The sequence below is a fragment of the Geospiza fortis genome, unplaced genomic scaffold (assembly GCF_000277835.1).
Source record: "Geospiza fortis unplaced genomic scaffold, GeoFor_1.0 scaffold40, whole genome shotgun sequence".
In the NCBI taxonomy this organism is placed as follows: Eukaryota; Metazoa; Chordata; class Aves; order Passeriformes; family Thraupidae; genus Geospiza; species Geospiza fortis.
Window position 1 is genome coordinate 18705048 of NW_005054297.1, and position 21769 is coordinate 18726816.

The 21769-nt window shown below is 42.3% G+C and overlaps 1 protein-coding gene across 1 annotated transcript in view; it reads left to right on the forward strand.

Annotated features, from left to right (window-relative positions):
* IRF2 (interferon regulatory factor 2) overlaps positions 1-20639 on the forward strand; it is a 37869-nt gene extending 17230 nt beyond the window's left edge. The window contains exons 4-10 of the mRNA XM_005415534.2: positions 3916-4015; positions 4624-4800; positions 6789-6835; positions 10317-10428; positions 13284-13448; positions 17891-17937; positions 19293-20639. Of these exons, the coding sequence (XP_005415591.1) occupies positions 3916-4015; positions 4624-4800; positions 6789-6835; positions 10317-10428; positions 13284-13448; positions 17891-17937; positions 19293-19604 (960 nt within the window). The 3' untranslated portion in view covers positions 19605-20639. The remainder of the gene's footprint in view (positions 1-3915; positions 4016-4623; positions 4801-6788; positions 6836-10316; positions 10429-13283; positions 13449-17890; positions 17938-19292) is intronic.
* The last annotated feature ends 1130 nt before the right edge of the window (positions 20640-21769 follow it).

The following is a 21769-nucleotide window of genomic DNA, read 5'->3' on the forward strand; positions in this document are numbered from 1 at the left end:
GAACCTGTTCCTCCGGTCTCGCCTGCCAGATCTGTCTGAAGCGTCCTGCTTTGGCCTGGTGGATTTGTGGCTCATTTAAAAGCATTTTCCAACTCTTTGTTGTTAAAGTGAGTGTTTCTGGAGACTCTGCTTGGACTTTATTTTTAACCTGGGAACACATTGTTCAACAAGTAGCATCACAGGGATGTGTTCAAAATACTCTTCTGTGTTAGACTCTGAGTTGAAGCAACAATCTGCTATATCAGACTTGTATGACTTCTCTGACACTTCTCAACTCGGGAGAAAATAGAGTGACTTTTCCCCTGCCAGACTCAAACCTAATGTCCCTGGTCCTGAGCTCTTACTAAGTGCTCAAGACACTTTCAGAGTGCAATTGAGAGCTCAAAAATGTCAGTGCCCAATTTGAATTTATTTTGATTGGTTGAGTAAAATCTAGGAGTGTATTTGAGACTTTGAATAGTAATGAATTGTGGAAATGTGGCATGCTTTCTGCACTATGCAGGAGAGTAATTTCACACTGAAAAGCATGAAGCTGTTTTTGCTACAGAGGCTGCTTTATTATCAGAATGGGTGGAAATGCACAAAATCAGGGGCAGAAACATAGGAACTGCCTGTCTGGTTAAGTCACTAAGACAAATAGCCTGGTATCCTCCCTATAGCAGTAGTAATTGTGGTACTCAGGTGCTCATTTTTAAAGTTGAAGAATGACAATTTAAATTACTACCTTTTCTTTCATCTTTCAAAGATAGAAATGCTCATGACTATGAAATTATCAGCAGCACTTTAAATTTCATTTATGAACCTTGTTTCTCAGTAACTTCCTGCATCAGTGAGTCTCATGCTGTGGCTGGGTAAATAAATATTGCTTTATCCATTCCCTAGTTAGCTGCACTGTGAATTTGAGTAGGTCCTTGTTCTTGCATAATGGGGTCACAGCTGAAGAGGAGACCGGTTTTTACTGTTGTCTTTGTAATTTGAGTCCTATGTTCGGTTCCTTCTCCTTGAATATCTCTATTTTGGTGTTAAGTTTCTTACTGGCAGTCCATGTCTGCTGTCCTTTGCTAGGTGTTCCAGCCTAACCCTGAAATAATTTCTCTGCCTTGAGGTTTATTAAACTCTGATTCCCCACTTCTATCCTCGGATTTGTCATCAGCCTGGATTGTCTGTACTATGCTCAACAAGAAAATTGCACTCCTGAGCACTTCTGTTTAAAAATGTTTGCACATTCATTCCAACAATGGATCATTAAACCAAAAATATTTCTATTTTTACTTCGAATCCTGACCATAAACAAAGCCACGCATAGAACCAATGAAGTGTCACATGTATCACAGCCCGTTCTATAACCACAGAATCAACTTTATAGGCTGTAGTATTTTAATCAGAGTTTGGTAAAGGATAGTTCACAGTTTAGATAAGAAGGTGTGTCAGAAGATGTGTCCGAAACTCATGTGTGTGCACAGCTTTTAAGGAGATAAGGTTTAAATATGAAAGAAATGATTACCATTCTGGGTTGTCATTGGCTGTTTGTTCTTGGGGACTTTTTCTGAAGAAAGAATTAAACCTCTCTTAGTTAGAAATGACAAATCAGGTACAGGTGACACATAATTCTTTCCCCTACTGTCAGTTCATCATTATACCTCCTGAACAAACCCCTCCTTATAGGGCTTAAAGCATAAATACTTGTGGACCTCTGGTGAAATTGTTATCCTTCTGAGTGGCATGAAGGAGGAAGGGAATTTCTGTACCTTCCCAGAGAGACAAAACTGGGAGGTGTTAATGAAACAACATAGAGGGGATGTGAGGAGGGGGAGTGTGAGAGGTCAATGTTCCTCTGAGCACTGGAAACAGAAACACCTGAGCTGTCACAGAGTATGTAACAGAGTAAAATGTGTATTATAAACTTATAATACACACAGCTTCTGTGATTTTGTTATTTGTGTTAGAATTTGGTATAATTCCTGTGCTTCAAGACATCTGGGATTGCGAAGAACTTTCTGTAATGAGCAGAAGCACTGTAATGACCACTTAGAGGGCTGTTGAGTGTCCTTGCAGCTTCTTTTGAAGCAGTGAGTACAATCGATGATGACAGGATTCTATGTCTGGAGTCTTGTTCAGTCTGCTAGGTTTTGAATTATCATATGGTCTATTTTAATTTGGTCTATTCTTAAAGTTCTTGTTGATATAAACTGCTTTCTATTGAAGTGATGATTTTTTTTCCCATGCTTATTATAGTCTATGAAGAGTAAAGGCAGGGAAGCTTGTTCTAGGTCTGATGAATACAGTAGTGTTGTGGACCCCAGATAGTGGCTTTGAGGCTTTCTTTTCACTGCTTTGAGTTGGCAAAAGAAGTATCTCTGTTGATGATTTACTTATATGTAGAGGGAAGAGTGAAGAGGCAAAAGACACATGACAGAAGTGATGTAACTACATTAAGAGGAATATTGAGTGTGAGGTCTTGAGGGGAATGAGGAACATGTTAAATAATTGTTTGCACCAAATTAAAGATGAAGCCAAGCAAGAAGGGAAAAATGCAATTCTGAACAAGTAAATATGACAGAAAGGATTAAAGATGAGCTGAAGGACAAAAGGCAGGTTCAGAAGAAGAAAAGATCACATAGAAGGAAGGGAAATAAACCTAGCCTTGGCATGAGTGAAATATTAACCAGTCAGGAAAGAAAAGTGGTTGTTGGGGGAAGGGGAAAGGGTGAAGGATTCATCTCACCTGGCCAGATATCTACAATGCAGTCATTAAATGAGAGCTGCCCGTCTAGAGTTGTATGTAGTCAGTAGAGAGAAATAGGCTCTTTTAGGGTGAAATTCATGGTGTAGCTCAGGTGGCTGCTGCAGGAGGAGGGTGCATTTGGCCCTGGAAGTACTTTTCTCTTCATAGACTGATAATTGGGTGTGCACCTGCAGTGACAGGGTTTATAGTGCAAGATGTCTGCATGTGAAGCCAGATAAGTATTCTTCCCAACAGGAGAGAAAAAACAAGTGTGTGGAACAATCTTGGTTTGTATGGCTGTGCAGAAAACAGCATGAAGAGTTCTGAAGCAGCCCTGTAGGTCTGGACAAAGAAATTCATTACCATGTTGTATGACATAAAAGCACATGTGATGCAGCATCCTTCTGGCCCAGTATCCTGTGTGCTAAGTGTTTGTGGAAGGAGTGTAGGAAACATGTTATTCAAGCTCTGAAAGTCATTGGGCCCGCAGAGCTGGAGCTACATCCTAAAACTATCATCTTTGCCAGGGATCTTCCGTGATCCCTTGGGGAATCAGTTTATACTGACACCATGTAAGGCATGCCCTGATTTAGCTGTGTGTTAAAAGCCCAAATTTTTTTAAAAACTTCCTTTGCATTTTTTTAAGTGCACTTCTCTTTGGTCTAAAGTTTCTGAACTAAAATGTGTTTAGGTATCTTCAATGTGCTTCTTCATGAGTGTCACTTCACATGAGTGTCTGGGTTTTTTATCCTCAGTGGAGAGATGTCTACTGCTGATATATTCTTTTGCTTGGCATACAAATTTGCAAGATTTCTTCACCATGCTAGTATTTATTGACTGAATTCTAAATCCTTGATTTTGCTCTGTTCCTATGGTTGTTTTGTTTCAGATATATTTTTACTAATCATAAAAGTGTCTGAGCTGACAAAACTACCCTTTGTATGAAAGCTTAGAAATATGTAGTACTGCACGTTTTTTCCATGTGTCAGCTCGGAAAGCTGCCAGGCTTATCTTCTATGAAGTGGCTTCTGAGTATTTCATTCTCTTGGACTGTGTTCTTTCAGTGATACAAGAAGGGAGCAAAACACTTGGAGATGCTGAAACTGTGGTTATAAATTAGTGACTTAAAATCATCAGAAGATTCCTCAAGTCTATCAGTGTTGGCATTTCCTGTTTGTTTTCCCTTCCAGGAAAAGAAGATTTTTCAGATTCCCTGGATGCATGCTGCAAGACATGGTTGGGATGTTGAAAAAGATGCTCCCTTGTTTAGAAACTGGGCAATTCACACAGGTATTGGAACTCTTTTTGCAGGACAGATTTTCACATTGTTTTCCCTTTTAAAGTTACGTTTTCCTTCTTTCTTGTCTTTGCTTTTACTAACACAGAGAGTGAACTTAAGTTTCCAGATTTGTGGGAGGCTAAGTGTTTTTTCAAGGCCTATGATACTCTCTAGCTTAATTGAAGTGCCATAACTCATTTGCATTGAGGAACACAGTAAAACTTAATTGATCTAAATGTTAGCAATTGGGTTCAAAACTGTCAGGAGTAGAGCACAGTCAGCACTTTGTAGACATAGGCCCTTAGGCTTTTTATGCCTTTCTATGGATTTGAACCAGACATAATAAAGGTAAATGCTGTGCAAGCTTTTCCATGTTGTTATGGAGTCACATCAGATCTGCAGTGCCCTGGGTCTTTCTTGAGCACAAACCATTCATCATCTGTTCTAGAAATGTGCATGAGAATGAGATCACAGCACTCTCTTGCCACCTCAGCTACTGTTAGAATGCTTGCCATGGGAACCAAATGCTGATACCTTGAAGCTAACCTGGGCTGTTATTAATTTGCCTCGAATCTTCAATCACATGTCATATGTGCCTAACTTTTCTTTTCTTGCTCAGGGAAATACCAGTCAGGAGTAGATAAACCTGATCCAAAGACATGGAAGGCAAACTTCCGCTGCGCTATGAACTCCCTGCCTGACATAGAAGAAGTGAAGGACAAAAGTATAAAGAAAGGAAACAACGCCTTCAGGGTGTACCGGATGCTGCCCTTATCTGAAAGACCTTCCAAAAAAGGTAGAGGGAAGAGCTTGTCAACGTGAAATGCTGTTGAGGGCATTGTGTTGAGAAAAACACCTACTGCAGGTAGCTCAGTATGCAACAAGCTGCCAATGCAAGATGCACATGGTGCCCTGGCTGGCTGGGAAATGACTGGAACTTAGGAACAGCTGTATGAAAAATGGGCTGCATTCAGAAGAGATGATCAATGAGATGTGATACCCCCAAGCTGTTGATATTTGTCTGTTAAAGCTGATGGAGTTGGGTTCAGAATCTAGTCCCAGGTCTCCTTCAGTCAAGGAAATAGGATTAGGAGGTATTAGAGCTCAACACATTTAACTCAGTAGGGGTCATTCAGAATATGGTGGCAGACATTTTGGTATCTTTTTTCAAGCAAGGGTACAATTAAACTGGCTCTGTCTTGAGCTGAGTGAGAGCAGTACACTCACTCAGAACACTAAACCACGAAACCACATTGTTAGTTACAAAGACCATGAAAAACCAACCCACAGAGCACAATAACGGTGAAATGGGAAAGCGTCTGAATCCCCAAATTTAGGAATTAAATCTTCTGCCTGCCAGGAGAAGGCCTAACCCCCAGCTCAATCTCATGAGTATTTGGCTTCTTTCAAAGTAGAAACATTGCTTTATTTAGGGCTCATTAGCTTTCATATGGCTTCCTTACTGATTTATGCAGTAGAACAATGGTTTCCTTAGTCCTCTGGTATCTTGTGTTGTCTAGAATTTTGGATGAAGGGATAACGAGCAAACGAAACATGCAGTGTTCCTCTAAAATCCAATTCAGTTCACCTGTAGCTACAGTTTGCTACTTTCTTAGATTGAGAAGTGAAAGGCAGATTTTCAGTTTAAGGTCGGTGTGACTGGAAATGATGAACCATGGCATTTTTGGGGCAGAATCATACTGTGAAAGGAAGATCAATGTGCAAAAAGTAGAACATTTATCTTGAAACTGTTTCCAGTCTCTTGTCAATAGTGTATTTTATATGTTCAAACACATTCCCCTGGACCATAACATGTCTCTTGGCAGTAGATTCCTATAGGAGCTACAAAAGTTCATCTTCAAAGCTGAAATTCTGGGAACAGGGGCTGTAGCAGGAGAAGCTTCTGCAGAAAGTCCAGTTACTGTAAAACCCTGTCATAGTTTGGGCCTCATATATATTTTCATATGCCCTTTTTTTGTGTCATGTGGCTAAACATTTGTGGGAGCAAAAGAATCTGGCTGCAAACATTTCTAATTTTCTGTGGTGTCATGTAGTAGAGATGGGAAAAGCTGCTGGGACATGTCTGTGCTGACCCTGGGGCAGAGCTGAGCTTGCACCAGCAAGTCTGAGCTTCTGCATCAGATCAGAGCAGGGGCAGCAGCACTGGGGTCTGCCAAGGTACATGACATTTTGTGAAGGTCACATGCAGTATGGTTTTTGGGATTCCCAAGCCCATTATGATCGCATAAACCACTCTTGCATGAATTGTAATATGTATTTCCCTGCCAGGTTGCAACTATTCACAAAAATATTGGTTGAAGTTTATTGTGATCTCTTTTCACATTAACTCAATTAACGATCTCCCTTTTCCTGTAGCTACAGAGAAAGCATCAGAAATGTGATGAGGCATGTATTTTGATTTTTCTTCCCTTTAAGAATATTTTTCTCCCCTTTTCTTTTTTTTTTAACAGGTCTTGTTTTTTAATTTGTCATTCTTCCATATTTTCACTTGGATTTTTTGACTGTGGTTCCTTTCCTTGGTCCCATAGTGGTTCTCTTTTGTAGCCTTTTAAAAAAGAAACACAAAGCCAGAGCATTCAAGGTGAACTTTTGCTGCCCAGGCCTTAAGGGAAGGGTAAAATTAAGCAAAATGCATTCTTCCTTAACTAGGAAGTCCTGCCATTTTGAGGCTCATTATGGGGCTATTTGTTGGTGAATATAGAAAGTGTGAAGGGTAACTCATGGCACACAGGAGTTTATAAAATCTTCCTTCTGTTGTTGCAGGAAAAAAGACGAAATCTGAGAAGGATGACAAATGCAAACAGATTAAGGTAAGAAGTGTCTGTTTAATGGTGCAAGAGCTTGTGAACACAATCTGTTGCAAATATTTTTAACAGCCCCAACAGTGTATTGTGGTGGGTACTTGTGAATGCTTGTGGTTTGCTTAGGTTACTACAGTTACCTGGGATGGCTGGGGTTGTTTTTTTTGAAATGTGAAGGCTGTTAAAGCCACCACTTACGTCATCAATGGACACAGCCCTTGTGTTACAATGCCTGGAGGTTGGAAAACTGGCAGTCTCTGCAATACGTTTGCCATTTGTTTGTCTCTGTAAGGAGAAATACAGTAATTAGGGAAGGAATGATTCTGAACAATAGAGCTACCTTTTGGAGCAATTAATTTCTGTGTGTAAAGCACTGGAAATGCATTTTCATTTATGCAAGGGTCAGAGCTGCACCTTGTGCTCTTGTTTTGTCAGTTAGAAGGCCTCAGCTGTAAAGCTCTTCAGTTGCAGCCTGAGATTTCTGCTCGTTCAGAGCGTGCGCCCAGACTGATGTCTGCTGCCCCTGCAAGGCATGGTGTTTCCTGGCTTTCACACCTCTGACAAGGGCCTCTGTGAGGTGGTCAGTATTACACACCAGCAGGAGCTAGTCCACCTTCAAATTTTTAACAAAAAAGCAAATCTCAGAGATTTCAGACTCCCAGCTTTCAGTAAAATTGGGGTCCTTGGGCTGTATGTAGCAGCTGTGTCTACAATGCAAGGGTAGCTTGGTCACCTGCTGCTCACCTCTGAAGGGCTGTGCCACCCATGCCTGGGTTCAGGCTCTGCAAGCTCTGTCCAGGAGATTCTCTGGGCCAGGTGAACCCAGAAATGTGGGAAAAAGTCCTCCACTAAGAGGGTTTGGAAAGCAGGTGCTGCCACAGCAGTTGTGACTTGTGCAGTTACGCATCAGAATGCTATGACTTAAATTGTCTTAAAAGAACCACTTTGCAACTATCCTGTGTGGCTCATACAGCCACGTGTGCTTGTTACAAGTGACTGATGGTAGCTGATGTTCAGAGGGAGCCAGTAAATCTGCTTTGGTCAGAGCAGAGCAGTGTGCCAGCACATACACCTACCTACCAGTGATACCGCCTGTTAGTTCTTGTGCTCTGAGCTGGGGCCAGGTAGTATTCTTGTCTGTTCCCCCATTCTGACAGATGTGAGTGGCTAGTCTGGATTTGAAGAGGTGCTCTTCCTGTACCCAGCCACTCTTAGGCTGACTGTTGAATGTTGAAGGCTCTAGTAGTGAAGAAGGGTAGTAGGTGAATTAAAGCAAATGCACATTTCTGAGCATGAAAGCTTCTTATAATTGCTTTGCTTGGTGATGAGAATTCCTGAGATCCAAGTTGCATGTTTTGAATTGAATGCTTTACAGTTACCCTGAAAAATGTCTTGTAGTGGAGCCCAGTGGGAGGTTGCTCCACGATTTGCCTGGTAACTGCAGTGGGTTGATAGCAGCAGAGGGAGAAGCTGACAATCTGAGCACAGATCTGCAAAGGGACTTCAGCATAGCAAGAGCCTTGCAGTGAGCTTCCTGTTGTTGCCACTGCTGGACCCTGTGGGCACCCTCAGCAATTGCTGGTGGGCTGAGCTTGAGCACAGTGCTCAGGGCAGTCACTGCTTGTCCCTGTGCATCTGAGAGTGTTGGGCCTTACCAAATCCCTGCTCCACCTTAGCAAAGGGGCAAGAAAATCTCCCCCCTCACAGGTAGGTCTCCTATCACTGGGCTTTTGGGCAGAGTCTGTCGTTACGATTCATAAAATTCTTTTAAAATGAATTCTCAATCATGGGAAGGAAACGGAAATGTCAGAGCAGCCCAGATAAAACCAGTCTCTCTTGAAACAAAGGGCTGAACTGAGGCTTAATTTCTACCTTATCCTAGATGTATCCTTTAGACCATGCAGTTCCACATTGAGAGTTATTTTTAAAATCCTAGTGACAGCTTTCTCCATGCATCTGGCTTAGGCTAGACATCTGAACACTCAAAATTTAGGTGATTTAACACCAACTGTGCCAGTATCCAAGTCTCTTTGTGGATCTGACACCATCACCTGAGTTTTAAGATGCATATTTGTTTCTGAAACTTGAAAGGAGCTACTAAATAAACTTCTCAGTAATCAAACCTCAGTAAAATTGAGCAAGTGCTGCCTGCACAGTGTTTCCATGGGGGCTGCTGAGTTTGCTGTGAATTAAAGCAAACACCACTAGATGCTCAGGGCCCTAGTGTGCAGCCCTAACCTGTCTCTGCAGTTGTGACCCTCAATGGATCAATAGCAGCTAATTTTATCTTTTCAAGCTCTCCAAGTCTTTGACCTGTAGGGCAGTACAACTGGTGCATCTCATCAAAGACCTAGTTGCCATTAACACTTAAATCTCCACCCTTCTGATGTGTCAGGAATGTTGTGACAGGGTGCATGTTTGCCTTGCTTTAGTGTCTGGGAAGGTGCTTGTGTTGAAGTGACAATTCTTTTTGAGTAGATCACAATCACAGCATGTGACATCCGGGGAAAAAGCCTATCACAGTGCCCCCAGTATTTTGTCCCAAGGATAACAGTTCAACAGTACTGGGATGGGCTGGCACTGCAGGTCCTGAGGCTTGCCTTTGTCTGTCTTTGATGAAATGCTTTAGAGCAGTGAAAATGAGTATGGTGTGGACAGCTCTGCCCTTCTCTGTGGGTGTCTCGGGCTCAGCAAGCAGGGGACAACTTGCAGCCCTGCAGGGCTGGTTGAGTAAGAACAGAAGACTTTAGACATTGTAACCAATAAACCTGTGAGAGAGTCAATAGTGGGGAGGAAGTTGCATGTGTAGAATAATCATTTTAAAGAAATAATGAGTTAATGGAATTAATTTTTTAGTGTCTACCCTTAAGGGAATTTTTTAGATTCCCACTCGCATTTATCAGGCTTACAGAGAGGCATCTTGTGGAAAGCTCAGTCTGTGTGAAACAGGTGGTGTTTTCCAAATGCTGTTGCCCTGTGGTAATGTTTATGATGTGATCTAAAAGGCTGTATTTAGTGTAAATGCTTGAGTTTGCTTTCAAGCTTGCTGTAGAGAAAAATTAAGGCTAGAATTTAGTAATTGCTGAACAGAAACTAAGACTTCCTTTTAGAGAGTGCAAAGAGATAGAGCATATTTGGAAGGGACTGAGGATGAATATTAAATAGAGTACTGTTTTAAAGCAATGTTTCTTCCTTGTTTGTTTCAAATGTTAACCTCTTGTAGTAAATAGCTTACTGCTTCCTTGCTCTCTGAAGGCTTACTCTGAATTTGAAGATTAAAAATAGCTTTCCTTTCAAAGCACAAGATTTGGAAATGAATTAGTCCCCGTCTTCTCCTCAGAGAAATATTTGTTCTAAGACAGTGTCCTGCAGACAGCAGGGGGTATATAGCAGGCAGAAGTGATGGGATTTATTACCATCTAAGAATAAAGAGATAAGCTATCTCCTGAAATAAAGTAATCCTGACCCAACTGTACTGTTTTCATTCTAGCAAGAGCCAGTTGAATCATCTTTTGGGATGAATGGGCTAAATGCTGTCACTTCTGACTATTTCCTGTCCTCCAGTATAAAAAATGAAGTTGACAGTACAGTGAACTTTGTAGGTAAGTACTCCTATGCTTTTTTTACATACTAAGTACACAGGTGACTTCAAAAACCCTTCTGGTCTGCCAGACTTATCTTTCCATCAGCATTTTGCACTTAAGGGAATGCCACAGTTGCAGTCAGGTAGCCCCATTTGTCTGCAGCCTAGGCCATGCAAGATTGTGCTGCAGGCCAGCCCCACCACTTGCAGAGACAGTGAGCAGTACTGTGCCACTGGGATGGTTCCCTTGAGAGTAAAGCGCTTCCAAGCACTCTTAGCTGGCTTCTCATGGTGGGGACTTATTCCACAGGCTAGTCCTCAGCCATGAAGAGACTGTAGCCAATGTCACATGGGAGTTAAACTGCAGTCAGATGGCAGTTTCCCATTGCTTAAAGCAGAGGTTTGTATAGAATACCATTTTATTTGGGAGTTCAAACCAGCAGGCAAAATGTAGAAACTTGGTCCTTTTCACTGACACCTCAGCAGCAGAGATAGCTTTTAACATCACTGAGCTAACGAAAAGGGTCATCAAAGGCTGCATTTAGAAACCAGTACATTAGAAATTAGCTGTCATCTCAGCATGTGAATAATTGATCCTCAGTAGAATAATTGGACTGGGCTTTTGACAGCTCTTTTTTGGCTAAGGTTGTCATTGCAGCAAGAGCTCCTAATAATATGACCCACATACCATTTTGTCTAGAATTCCATTTTTAAATATGACAAATATGTTCGTATTCTGCTTTGAAAAATGGTAGAAATCATGTGCAGTGACTATTTTTGATCCCCATTTCTTAGGTCACAGGGCTTTGCATAGTCATACCCCTGAAGTACTTGTGTGGCTGAGGAGTTTGTGAGTAGTTTTGCTCTCTTTATGGCAGTTCATTTAATCAGCTGTTGCTTTGTACGAGTATTAGAACATGCTCCTACTGTTATAGCTTGAAGGAGTAGCACCATAGTGCTACTAGTGCTCCTGTTCACTGAGGAGCAGGTAGGAAACTGTCATCATGTGTTGTTTAATTAATGAGATGTACGGTGTGCTGCTTATGGAGAAAGAAGCTATTATTTAGGATTGCAGGAAAGATTTTAGTGTTAACGGGGAGGAAAAGGTAAAATAGAATTGTTCTGCAGAAAGACAGGAAATCAGCCGGAGTGGACGAAAGGCAAACAGCACCTGCAGAGTTTCTACCATAGGTGCAGCTCACTGAAAACTGTGGCATATTGCTCAAGTGAGCAGTAGTTTTTGCTGTGCATTTTATCTCTCAGGGTGGGTAAGAATTTGTCAGGTATTGAGGAAAGAGATAAAACAGTGCAGATGGCCTGCTCATTCCCTGAGTGGCTTGCGCAATATTAGTCTCTCCCAGATAAAATATTAACTGTGTGTGCTCTTGCACCACTCTCACCACACTCAATAAAAGCTGATTGTTTCAGAACCAGGAAAGGTGAAATAAAGGTGAAACAAAATATCTGAAACATAATTATACTAATTGTAGTGATCAACTTTAAAAAAGTCTATCCTGTATGTGTGTAATTTTCTTTATGCTGGCATTGTTTCTTAAAATACACATCTAAGTTTTGAAGATTTTCCAGTGGTTACCTGGCACTTCACAAAGCAAAATAATCTGCAGCTTTTCCCTGGGAAAAATACCTGTCACTTTTCTTTTTCAAAAAGCCCTGTCTAAAGATAGAATGCCGGAGCAGAGTGTGTGTATAGACATGTGCATTCAAGTTTATTTATCTTAGTTCATGCAGGAATAGATGCTATCTTTTGACTTTTTCAAATTTAATAATTAGTATATTCAGGTTACTTAACTGAAAACTTGCAAGATCTCTTGTATTTCATTGCCTTATGAAATTGAGCAAGGGCACATGTTTTTCCCCTCATGGGTCAAGAAAAAAAATGGACTGTTTGAACAACACAGTGTTGTGTTTGTACAGAATTTAGCCTTTTGTTCCTTGTGAAGTTTTATGTTCAGTGAAAGAATATCTATAGTCTTTCTCTTGGGTAGCCATGGTTTCAGGTTAGCCATCCTCTGAGATGGCTCCATCCCTGTGCATTCTTCTGATCTAACTCGTTGGCTTTCAGTTCTGTGCTGGATTAATACATTTGTCATGTGTTCATACAGCTGGGATTAAAGGAGGAGTTGTACAAGACAGGAAATTCTGTCAACCAGCTTCAGACGAGTGAGATTCTGGCTTTTACCATACTTTTGCTTTGCTCAGTAACTTCTTGGTACCCTGGTTTGTCAACTTTTTTCAAAAGGTTGTAGTGTAGAACAACTAATATCTGCAAAGCATTTCAGGACACTTGGAAAGCATCCATGGTTGCTTCACTTTGTAGAAATAAGTAACACTCCTTTGATATTAAATTTCATGTGCTCTTTTGGTATTAAATATCATGTGCCTGGGGGAATAGGAAACCCCTCTGTTAATAACTAACCATACTGTAGCTTTCTGTCACAAACTGTGGGGATTGCAGGTACAAATTTGTTTTCTGCATACCATCGATAGCATTGCGAGGGTCAGTGACAATAGCCATCTAACTGGAGCAGAAATTTTCTATAGATTCATGTCATATGTGCATCAGAGTCCCACAGTGTTTTGCTTGACTCCATGGCAAGGTTTTTGCATGCTGGTTCTGGTCTTGTGTTGTAAAGTTCACATTAGAGCATTCAGAGACTGTGGTTTACAGCTTGCTTGTTGAGGATCACAGATTTCCTTTAGAACTCTCACTGAAACTTATATCCCCTGAAAGCAGGTGGTAGGCATGGAAAAAAGTGCTGAGACTGTTGAAGACTCAGATACCAAGCAGGCTCTTAGAGGTTCAACAGGGTTGAGATGTTATCAGTAATCATTTTTTTTGTTTCTAATTCCAAGTTGTAGGACAGCCACATCTTGATGGCAGCAGTGAGGAGCAGGTGATAGTTGCCAACCCTCCTGATGTTTGTCAGGTGGTGGAGGTGACAACAGAAAGTGATGAACAGCCCCTCAGCATGAGCCAGCTGTACCCTCTACAGATCTCCCCAGTCTCATCCTATGCAGGTAAGCAACTTGGTGTTTCTTTACACTCCTTTTTCTGGAAATGTTGGGAAGACCCTGAGTGAAAGAGGGCTCTTCCAGGCCAGCTAACAAAGATACAGAAATGCATACCCATCCGCCTTCTGAATTGTTAATGAAACTCAAAAAAGCACAGTCCTCTTCTCATTTCCTTGGGAAACAACTTGACAGATCTCAGTTTGGAAATGTGAGCTGCAGGTTTTAGCTTGTGAGTAATGGAAGAAGAACTTTTTAGGTATAATGCAGAGATCTTTTAAAGGGGGATTTTCAGTGGTACAAATGACATGCCCCCTGCCTTACTAAAGATCAAAGATCTTTTTTGCTCTCTGTTCACTCAGTGTGTAGCACAGTGTGCAGCGCTAAGGGCTGCACTAATGGTATGTATGCAGATTTGGAGCTGAGGGCCTGGGGGGAGTGGGTCTGGCTTGCTGCAGTCTAGAAGAGCCATGCAATGACTGATAACAAGTGATCTTTCAAGCAACAGAGCTGTGGACATCTGCCTTCCAACGTCTGCCTGCCATCTGGGTTCTCTGATACCTAAAAAGAGGATGAGATAACAGGCTTCCCCCTGCTCCCTGTGAGGGTGGTTATGGTTTCCCTTTTCATCTGGGCCCTCATTTTCTTATAACTGTTAGGAAGTCTTTGGCACTCATTTATCCTTTATCCAAGTCTAACAGTGTGTTCAGAAGTTTCTAAGGGTGAACAGACACAAATGTACATGTGGACATGCTATGTAGAGTTCCTACAATCATATGAGTCTTATTTCATAGGAATGTGAAAAAAACCAGATGTGACAAAGCCACATTTGAAAGTAGAAAAAGTTTCAGATCCAGCCTGTCCTTTCTGTTTTAACATGGTGCTAATTTGCAAGCCTTAGGAGACTGGGTAGAAACACAAATGTCACCTTTTAAGGCAAATTTAAGTATAAATACTTTTCCATGCATTTTTTTATTTTACACATGGTTTTGCCTTTGACTTATTAGGCTGAAATTTTTTCCAGACACATTTTTATAAAGTATGTATTTGGTAATTTTTATCTGTGGGCCCTAGTGGATAGTATGATGTTCCTCTGGATTGTCTCCACTGTTAGTCTCACATATGTTGATAAATGATTATGCTTTTCAATGTGTTTAGTCTGCAATGACCAAAGCATTTAGAAGACCTTTATAAAGCATAAGGCAGGGAGATAGGAGAGTGCTTAAATTTATTAGCAGAAGGGAGACAAGGCCTTTGAAACATCTTTCCTCTTTACAAATGTGTCTTGGAAAACTTTTCCATCTCTGCAAACATGACAATGATGCAATCTTTTATCTTCAGCTACAGGATGTAAATTCTTGAAATGCAGACAGAAGTCACTGTCTTGGTTTGGAAGTCGTGGTGGTTTCTTGGACTGCAATGATAGAGAAGGGTGGTCTGGTGACCACCCTGACATAAGCAGATCATGACCTACCTGCCCTAAGGTCATTGCAATCAGCCTGCATAAGGAGAATGATTGAAGAACTTCTGCTATCCCTTTACACTGTCTTAGCACCTTGGTGGCCTTCAGTTGTCTTAACTTATACCTGGACCTGCTAGCCCAAAACTCAGATAAGAGTTTCACACCACTGGCATGCTTTTGAGTGTATTTCAAGGCAGTTCTTGATGATCCTGGCTACATCCTGTAGCTAGAGGCCAGTAAGAAGTGAAGTACTGCAAGAGTCTGTCCTGGGGAAAGTCTTATTTAATGTATCAATGAGCAGAAGATATGTTGGAGACATGTTTGTGAGCTTCACAGGTGACACCAAATAGGGTGCACGAGTTTGTTTGAGGGCAGAGCCATCATCCAGAGAGTCCTGGAGAGATTGCAGAAATGGGTCAGCAGAAACCTTATGAAATTGAGCAAGGGCACATGTGAAGTCCTGCGTGTTGGAAGGAAGAGATCTTTACAGCAATAGCAGCTGGGGCTGATGGTATGGAGAGCAGCTCTGCAGAAAGGTGGGTAGGCAGTGAGCTGAGTGCAAGACACCAGAGCACCTCAGCCACAGAGAAAGCCACCAGCTTTCAGGAGCATGGCCAGTAGATCTAGGGAAGTGATTATCCTCCTCTACTCCACGCTAGTTGCACTACTTTAGAAGTGCTGCATCCAGTCTTGAGCTCCCCTGTCCAAGAAACTTACAAAGAAACTGGAGCAAGGGCAGAGAAGGGCTACACAAGGTATGGCCTCTCACCCTGTGAGAAGATAGAGGGACTGGGGCTTGTTCAGCCTGGAGAAGTGATGGTTTTGAGGACTTCATAGCAGCTGCCTCTACTGCAGGGATGTTCCCCAGAAGGCAGAGCCAGGCTCTTCACAGCAGTGCGTGGTAATAGGATGAGAAACAGCAGGCTAAATTGAAACAAAAAAATATGGTCCAGCTGGATGTAAGAAAAAGTATCACCTATTTCACCACAAAGACAGTCAGGCAGTGGAGCAGGATACCCAGAAAGATTGTGCTGCCTGCATCCTCAGAAGTTTTCAAGACTTGAAGGGATAAGCCCCAAGCAATCCAATCTAGTCCTGTAGCTGGCCCTGCTTTGAGCAAGAGGTGGGGCTGTAGACTTCCTGAGGCCCCTTCCAACCTGAATTGTTCTGTGGACCATTTTTTTTAAGGATGTATTTGCCCTTGAAGCTGGAGCAAGAACAGAAGTCTGTGTGTTAGAACCCTGAAATTTCTAGGACAGTCTTGTGACCATTTCTGCTTTGTCTTGCTCCACACAGACCTGTATAGAACTACAGGAACTTTGGCCCTGTGCTTGTGGTTTGCTCTGTGAGGTGCTACTGGCTGAATGGCAGGAAAGAGTATCACCATAACAGCTGTGCAGGAACAGTTAGTTGAGCTCTTCTAAAATAACAACCAAAAAAAGTAGCCAGATATGTCAGCTGTCCTACATAAATCTGGTTTATTTCAAAACACCTCTGGTTCCTTTCTGAGGTTACTCAGGCAAATGACGTGAGTTGCCCATGTGAGTTTTTTCATATATCCACTGATGTCTACGAAATCCTTTTGGTTCTTATTACCAAGGTTGTTGTCAATGTTTGACACTGATTCAAATACCCTTCTTGATAGAAATAACCTCTCTAACTTTCCATGCCTGTGTGGCCAGCTTCCCTGGCTTTGCTAACTATAGTGCTCTCTCTTACTCAGCATTTTGTTATGTACAAACACCAAGGATGGATTCCTTTTCAGCTGCATCACTCTGTTTTTGTTGTGACATGCTTCTTCATGTCAAGGAATATCTGTTACTTGTCTCTGTGTGGATTCCTTCAGTTGATTCTGTCTTCTTTGTGTGAATTATTTTTTTCTCTCCTCTCCCCAGTATGGCTTAATTAGCCAGCTTAGTCACATTGGCACATCTTTCTCTGCCTGGGTCAGTGCAGGAGAAGCTCTGCAGTGCATGAGCTTCACAGGGCATTGCAGTTAGATTTAACATTTTGGACTGCTCCTCTGCTTACTGCACACTGTGGTGGAGACTGTGGCACAGGAGAGGTGCTGGCTTTTTCCAGCAGCCTGGAGTAGCTGGGCTGGAGTACAAGGACTTTGAGTACAGTTTAGATCCTGGGGGCTGAAACAGTGGTTCAGCCCATTGGTTTATAGGCTCCTGCCTAAACCTAATGCTTAGCCAGGCCTTGAGAGGATGGCAAGGTACTGCCAGTTTCTCTGAAGGTGTGCAGGGGCATGATCCATGTACTCTTAGCACTCATGTTATGTCCAGTGCAGAGCATGACATTGGGCTCTGGGAAGGCAGAGTTGCAGGGGCTGTGCAAAGCAGTTTGCATGGACTGAAATGCATAATACAGAGCTGAGAGTGAAATTGGGGCTTCAGAGCTCTCTTGCCTGTTATGATAATTCATCACATCATTCCCTTAATTATGTGATTTCTGTGTTCCTTGTGGATGAGCCCTGTCTGTGCAGCCGTGCTGTGGGGGTTGGAGTGTTGGTATCCTGATAGATGCCACGGGTTATCCTCCCAGGAAACAGGACACAGTGGTTCAAAACCCACAAGCTGAAGGAAACCTGCAGTCCAGGCCTCCACTGGATTAGTCTGGGGAACCAGTGGCTGTGCTGAAGGCAGCAGCCATCGCTGCAGACTGAAAAGAGGGGTTTCTGCCCTGTCTCAGAGGTGTCTGAGGCACAACCACTCATGGGCTGGGAACCTGACCTTCAGACAGTAGGAGATGTGTCTTCAGGCACACGTAGGCTTGAAAATTGAGTACAAATTCCTGGATTTCAGGCTCTTCTGCAAGGGAGAAGGGGTGGCACGGTCTCCATGCTTCTCCATTGTTTTCTGGTTGTTTGACTTGACTCTGTTTGCTTCCACTTGTTGGACATACATCAGGCCTCCTGAGTTGGAATTTGTTACTATAGATAGAACAGCATGAGTTTCATTTTTGTTTCTGTTTTGTTTGACAGAAAGTGAAACAACTGACAGCGTTCCAAGCGATGAAGAAAATGCAGAGGTAAGTGCTTTCTGGATTTTTAGCAGTTTGGACCAAGGTCTCAAGATCCATGCCCTGAGATATTTTTGTCCCTTCTCTACTGCAGCTCTGTCTACCAGTGGAATATTCATTTTGGTAATAGCTAGGGGAGAAAAGCAGACCAGGAAGGTTCAGGGGATACAGACATTTGGATGATTGTGGCAGAATTAGTATCTCTACAAATTAACTTCTCCTCATCTGTCCAAACAAGATTAGTTTGCACAATAAGATGTTCTGCAGTGCCATCACCAGTGCCAGCTAGTATGTTAACATGATGCATTGACCTTGCTGGGTAGTGAGTATTTTATCTTGGTTGAAAGCTCGCTCACTTTGTTTTCCTTAAATGGCATCTGAACTCATATAACTGGAGGAAATGCTTACACTTATGACTGAAATGAAGCTTGAATGTTTGAGGTAGGTGGGGTAGAAAGCTTTCCTGAGCAGTCAGTTGGGTATTGCTGGGTGAAAGGAATCCATGGGGAAAATAACCTAAGCTGCACGTATACAAAAACACCACTTGCCTTTTATTTTGGGGCTGCCATCAAGATACCAGACCTACCGATCTCCATGTGTACTTCAAGGCCAAGTGAAGCTCATTGAGGGCTCTTGGATGCCCTGTGCTCCAGCTGTATTTTTGCGTAAGGCCTTTTGCAAGGCTCTCTCCTGCTGTGTCCCCCACCAAAGGCTCTGTGAGTCCTCCTTCTTGGAGGACCACCAGTTGTATAACAACACGGCTAGCCCACCTGGTCTCTGGTGCCTTGGCTGGGGTGGTGCCCATATGTAAACTGCCAGTAGTGACTCCACAGACCTCCTCCAACAGAACATGTCATTGCAGCATCTGCGGTGGGCAAACAAGTGGATGCTCATCTTCCCTTGATGAACTTCTTCCCTGTGATGAGGGATGCACTGTCAATGACAGTGGTTTCCCAGCAGCCTCACCTGTATTGCTAGCTTGGGTAGTGTTGAGTCTCTGGGCCTGCCTGTTGGCGGGAAGATGCTGTCCCTGGTAACAGAGGAGACACTACCATTTGGAGTTCTAAATGTCTGTATCCATTTTTGTCTCTGGCATCCTGGGAATGAGGCCTTTATTTTTGATTCAGAAGAGCAGATAGTGCCTCTTGAGTGCTGGAGAGCCAAAAAAACTTGAGCACATGACTTCAGAAAAGGAGAAATGGCTGAGAGACATCCTAAGCCGGTGGCTAGAGGCTCAGGCTCCTAGAGGCAGGATAATTCCTGTGCAATATGTGGATATTTCTATCTTCATCTTGTTACTTGGAGTACTTCACGAAGTTGTGTTCACTTACACAGTCTTCCTTTCTTTCTTCCCCCATTTCTAGGGACGACTTCATTGGCAGAAAAAAAACATTGAAGGCAAACAGTATCTCAGCAATCTAGGAATGAGGAACACTTCTCATATGCTTCCCAGCATGGCAACTTTTGTAGCCAACAAGCCTGACCTCCAAGTGACCATCAAAGAAGAAAGCTGCCCACTGCCTTACAATAGCTCCTGGCCTCCTTTCCCAGACATCCCTCTGCCACAAGTCGTGTCCACAGCCTCCACAAGCAGCAGCCAGCCAGACCGTGAGACACGGGCCAGCGTCATCAAGAAAACATCAGACATCACTCAGTCAAGAGTCAAGAGCTGCTAAGCCTTTGACAGTGTGGCTTTTTAGCTTTGTTTTGTTTGGTTTTGTATTTTACTTTTCTCTAAGAGAGGTTCATCCCTTGACGCACACAAGACAAACCCTAAGGTAAAGCCTTGGCAATAGAAAACATTGCAGTGTCTGACTCCAGTGCCGGAGTGGTTTTAACTCAGGACTCCAGCAGTCAGTGTGTATACCTGAACCCACCTTTCCAAGGTTGCTACATAGGAAAAGAACCCAAGAACTTTGGCCCACTCACAGGTTCCAGTGTTTCATAAGAGGACCAACCGACCACAAGGGAAGTGGTGCTGCTGCGCTTCTTGCTGTCAAGGCTGTGATGGAACTGAAAGCCTCAGAATGGGAGAGAAAATGTGAACTAGCTGGAATATTTTTAAATAAAGAAAAATTTATTGTGAATATTGTACATAGTGCAGTACTAGCAAAGTTGCAGTCTGCTTCTGCACCTTATTAAGAAAGCACTTACAAAAGGCCTTTTATTACCTTGCTCTACTTAATGGCACATTGAAGGTCCCTCTCCACCTGTATTCTTTTCCAAGGCTATTCTTGCTAAAGTGTCTTTAAAGAATAGAGGAAGGGAAAGGATACTAAAACTTTCCATGTGGATTTCATACGTTCTGAGACTGCTTTCATCATGTTTGTTTCTAATCTGCTATGCTTGAATGCCGCGTGGTACAATAGAAAAAAGAAAAGAAACTTATTACAGAGATATTATGCAAATTCCCAGATTTAAAAAAGAAGAAAAATACTCTAATTCTAACCAGAGCAAGCTTTTTTATTTTTTATACAGGGGAATATTTTATTCAAAGTAAAATTCTAAAGTGAATATAATTTTTTTTAATCTTTTCTACAGCAAAATTTATAATTTTAAGATTCAGTCCTTGGTTATCAGCAGTTATGACATCCTTGTGGCACATTTTTTTTTAATTTTGTAAAGGTGAAATAGCTTTTATGAGCTCATGTAGCAATCAGATTATCCTGTGGATTGATAATAAATATGGTATATAGTTAAATTTTTAATAATCCTCTTGTTTGTCTCTCATTTTTAATCTTTCAGAAGCCCCAGATGGCATGGGTTTGATAGGTGAATGTGACCTCTCAGAGTAAGCAATTAGCGTAAGCTGCCTCTGCAATTTCTGGAGCACCCATCCAACAGGATGGCAAGTGCTGTGCTTGAGGCAGCTCAAGGTGGAAAGAGCAACTAGAACTCAAAGGTGATTTATTCAAGTTTGGCTTCAAATGTAGAGGTTGGGAGCTGGGCACCTCTTCAGCTGTTACTCCATGGCTGTGCTTTGAACAAGTTACCTCATGGAAGGGATCGTGTCAAAATCCATCCCCCACCCAATGCAAGCTCAGCTGTACTTCCACTGTTCCTCATAGATCCCCACATGGCTTGCTTGCAATTTCCTTGTCTAGAAAAATCTCATTTTGCAGTTTCAACCCATTAAGGGAATTAATCAGAAATCAAGTTAGCATTGACCAGGGTTTCAACATTGCTGCATGATGGGAAGTTGTGATTCCTGGAAAGCTGTAGTAGTGTATCTCAGTAAGGGTGCACAGTGACTTGCGTGGGCAGGCTGTGTCCTTTGCTCAGCACTGTGCACTTTGGGCTGGCATGGACAGAAGTTGAGAGCACTCACCCTTTTGCAGTTTTTTAAGCTGTTGAGTGTGACACAGATTGATTCAGGTACATAATGGACAGAGTGCCCTTCAGATGTGATTACCATTCTCTACCAGCCTGACAGGTGTGTGAGCTGAGAGCAGAGTGTATTGGGCTGATGAGCAATAACATGCACAGCAATGGCTGTGTCACAGGGAGAGATGCTAGCTGGCTACTGAAAAGGAAAAACAAACAGAAGAATTTTGCTCTGTTCTTAACCTGATCCTACAGTTCAAAGTTTCATCACAGGTCCATGTAAAACTTGTAATTTTGTCACCCACTGCCTGGTGGCCTGGGAAGACAAGGTTAGAGCTTTGGTAGAGTTGAGAGTAAGAGGAATGCCCAAGCAGTATTTAGAATGGATCTAAAAACTTGCAAGGGTTAAAATTATGTATATAAACTTCCTCATTTCTGTCCCTTTCATTTGGTCATGCATTTACCTTTCCAGTTTCTTCGTTTCTAAGGCTGATTCAGCTGCCTACACAGACCCTGA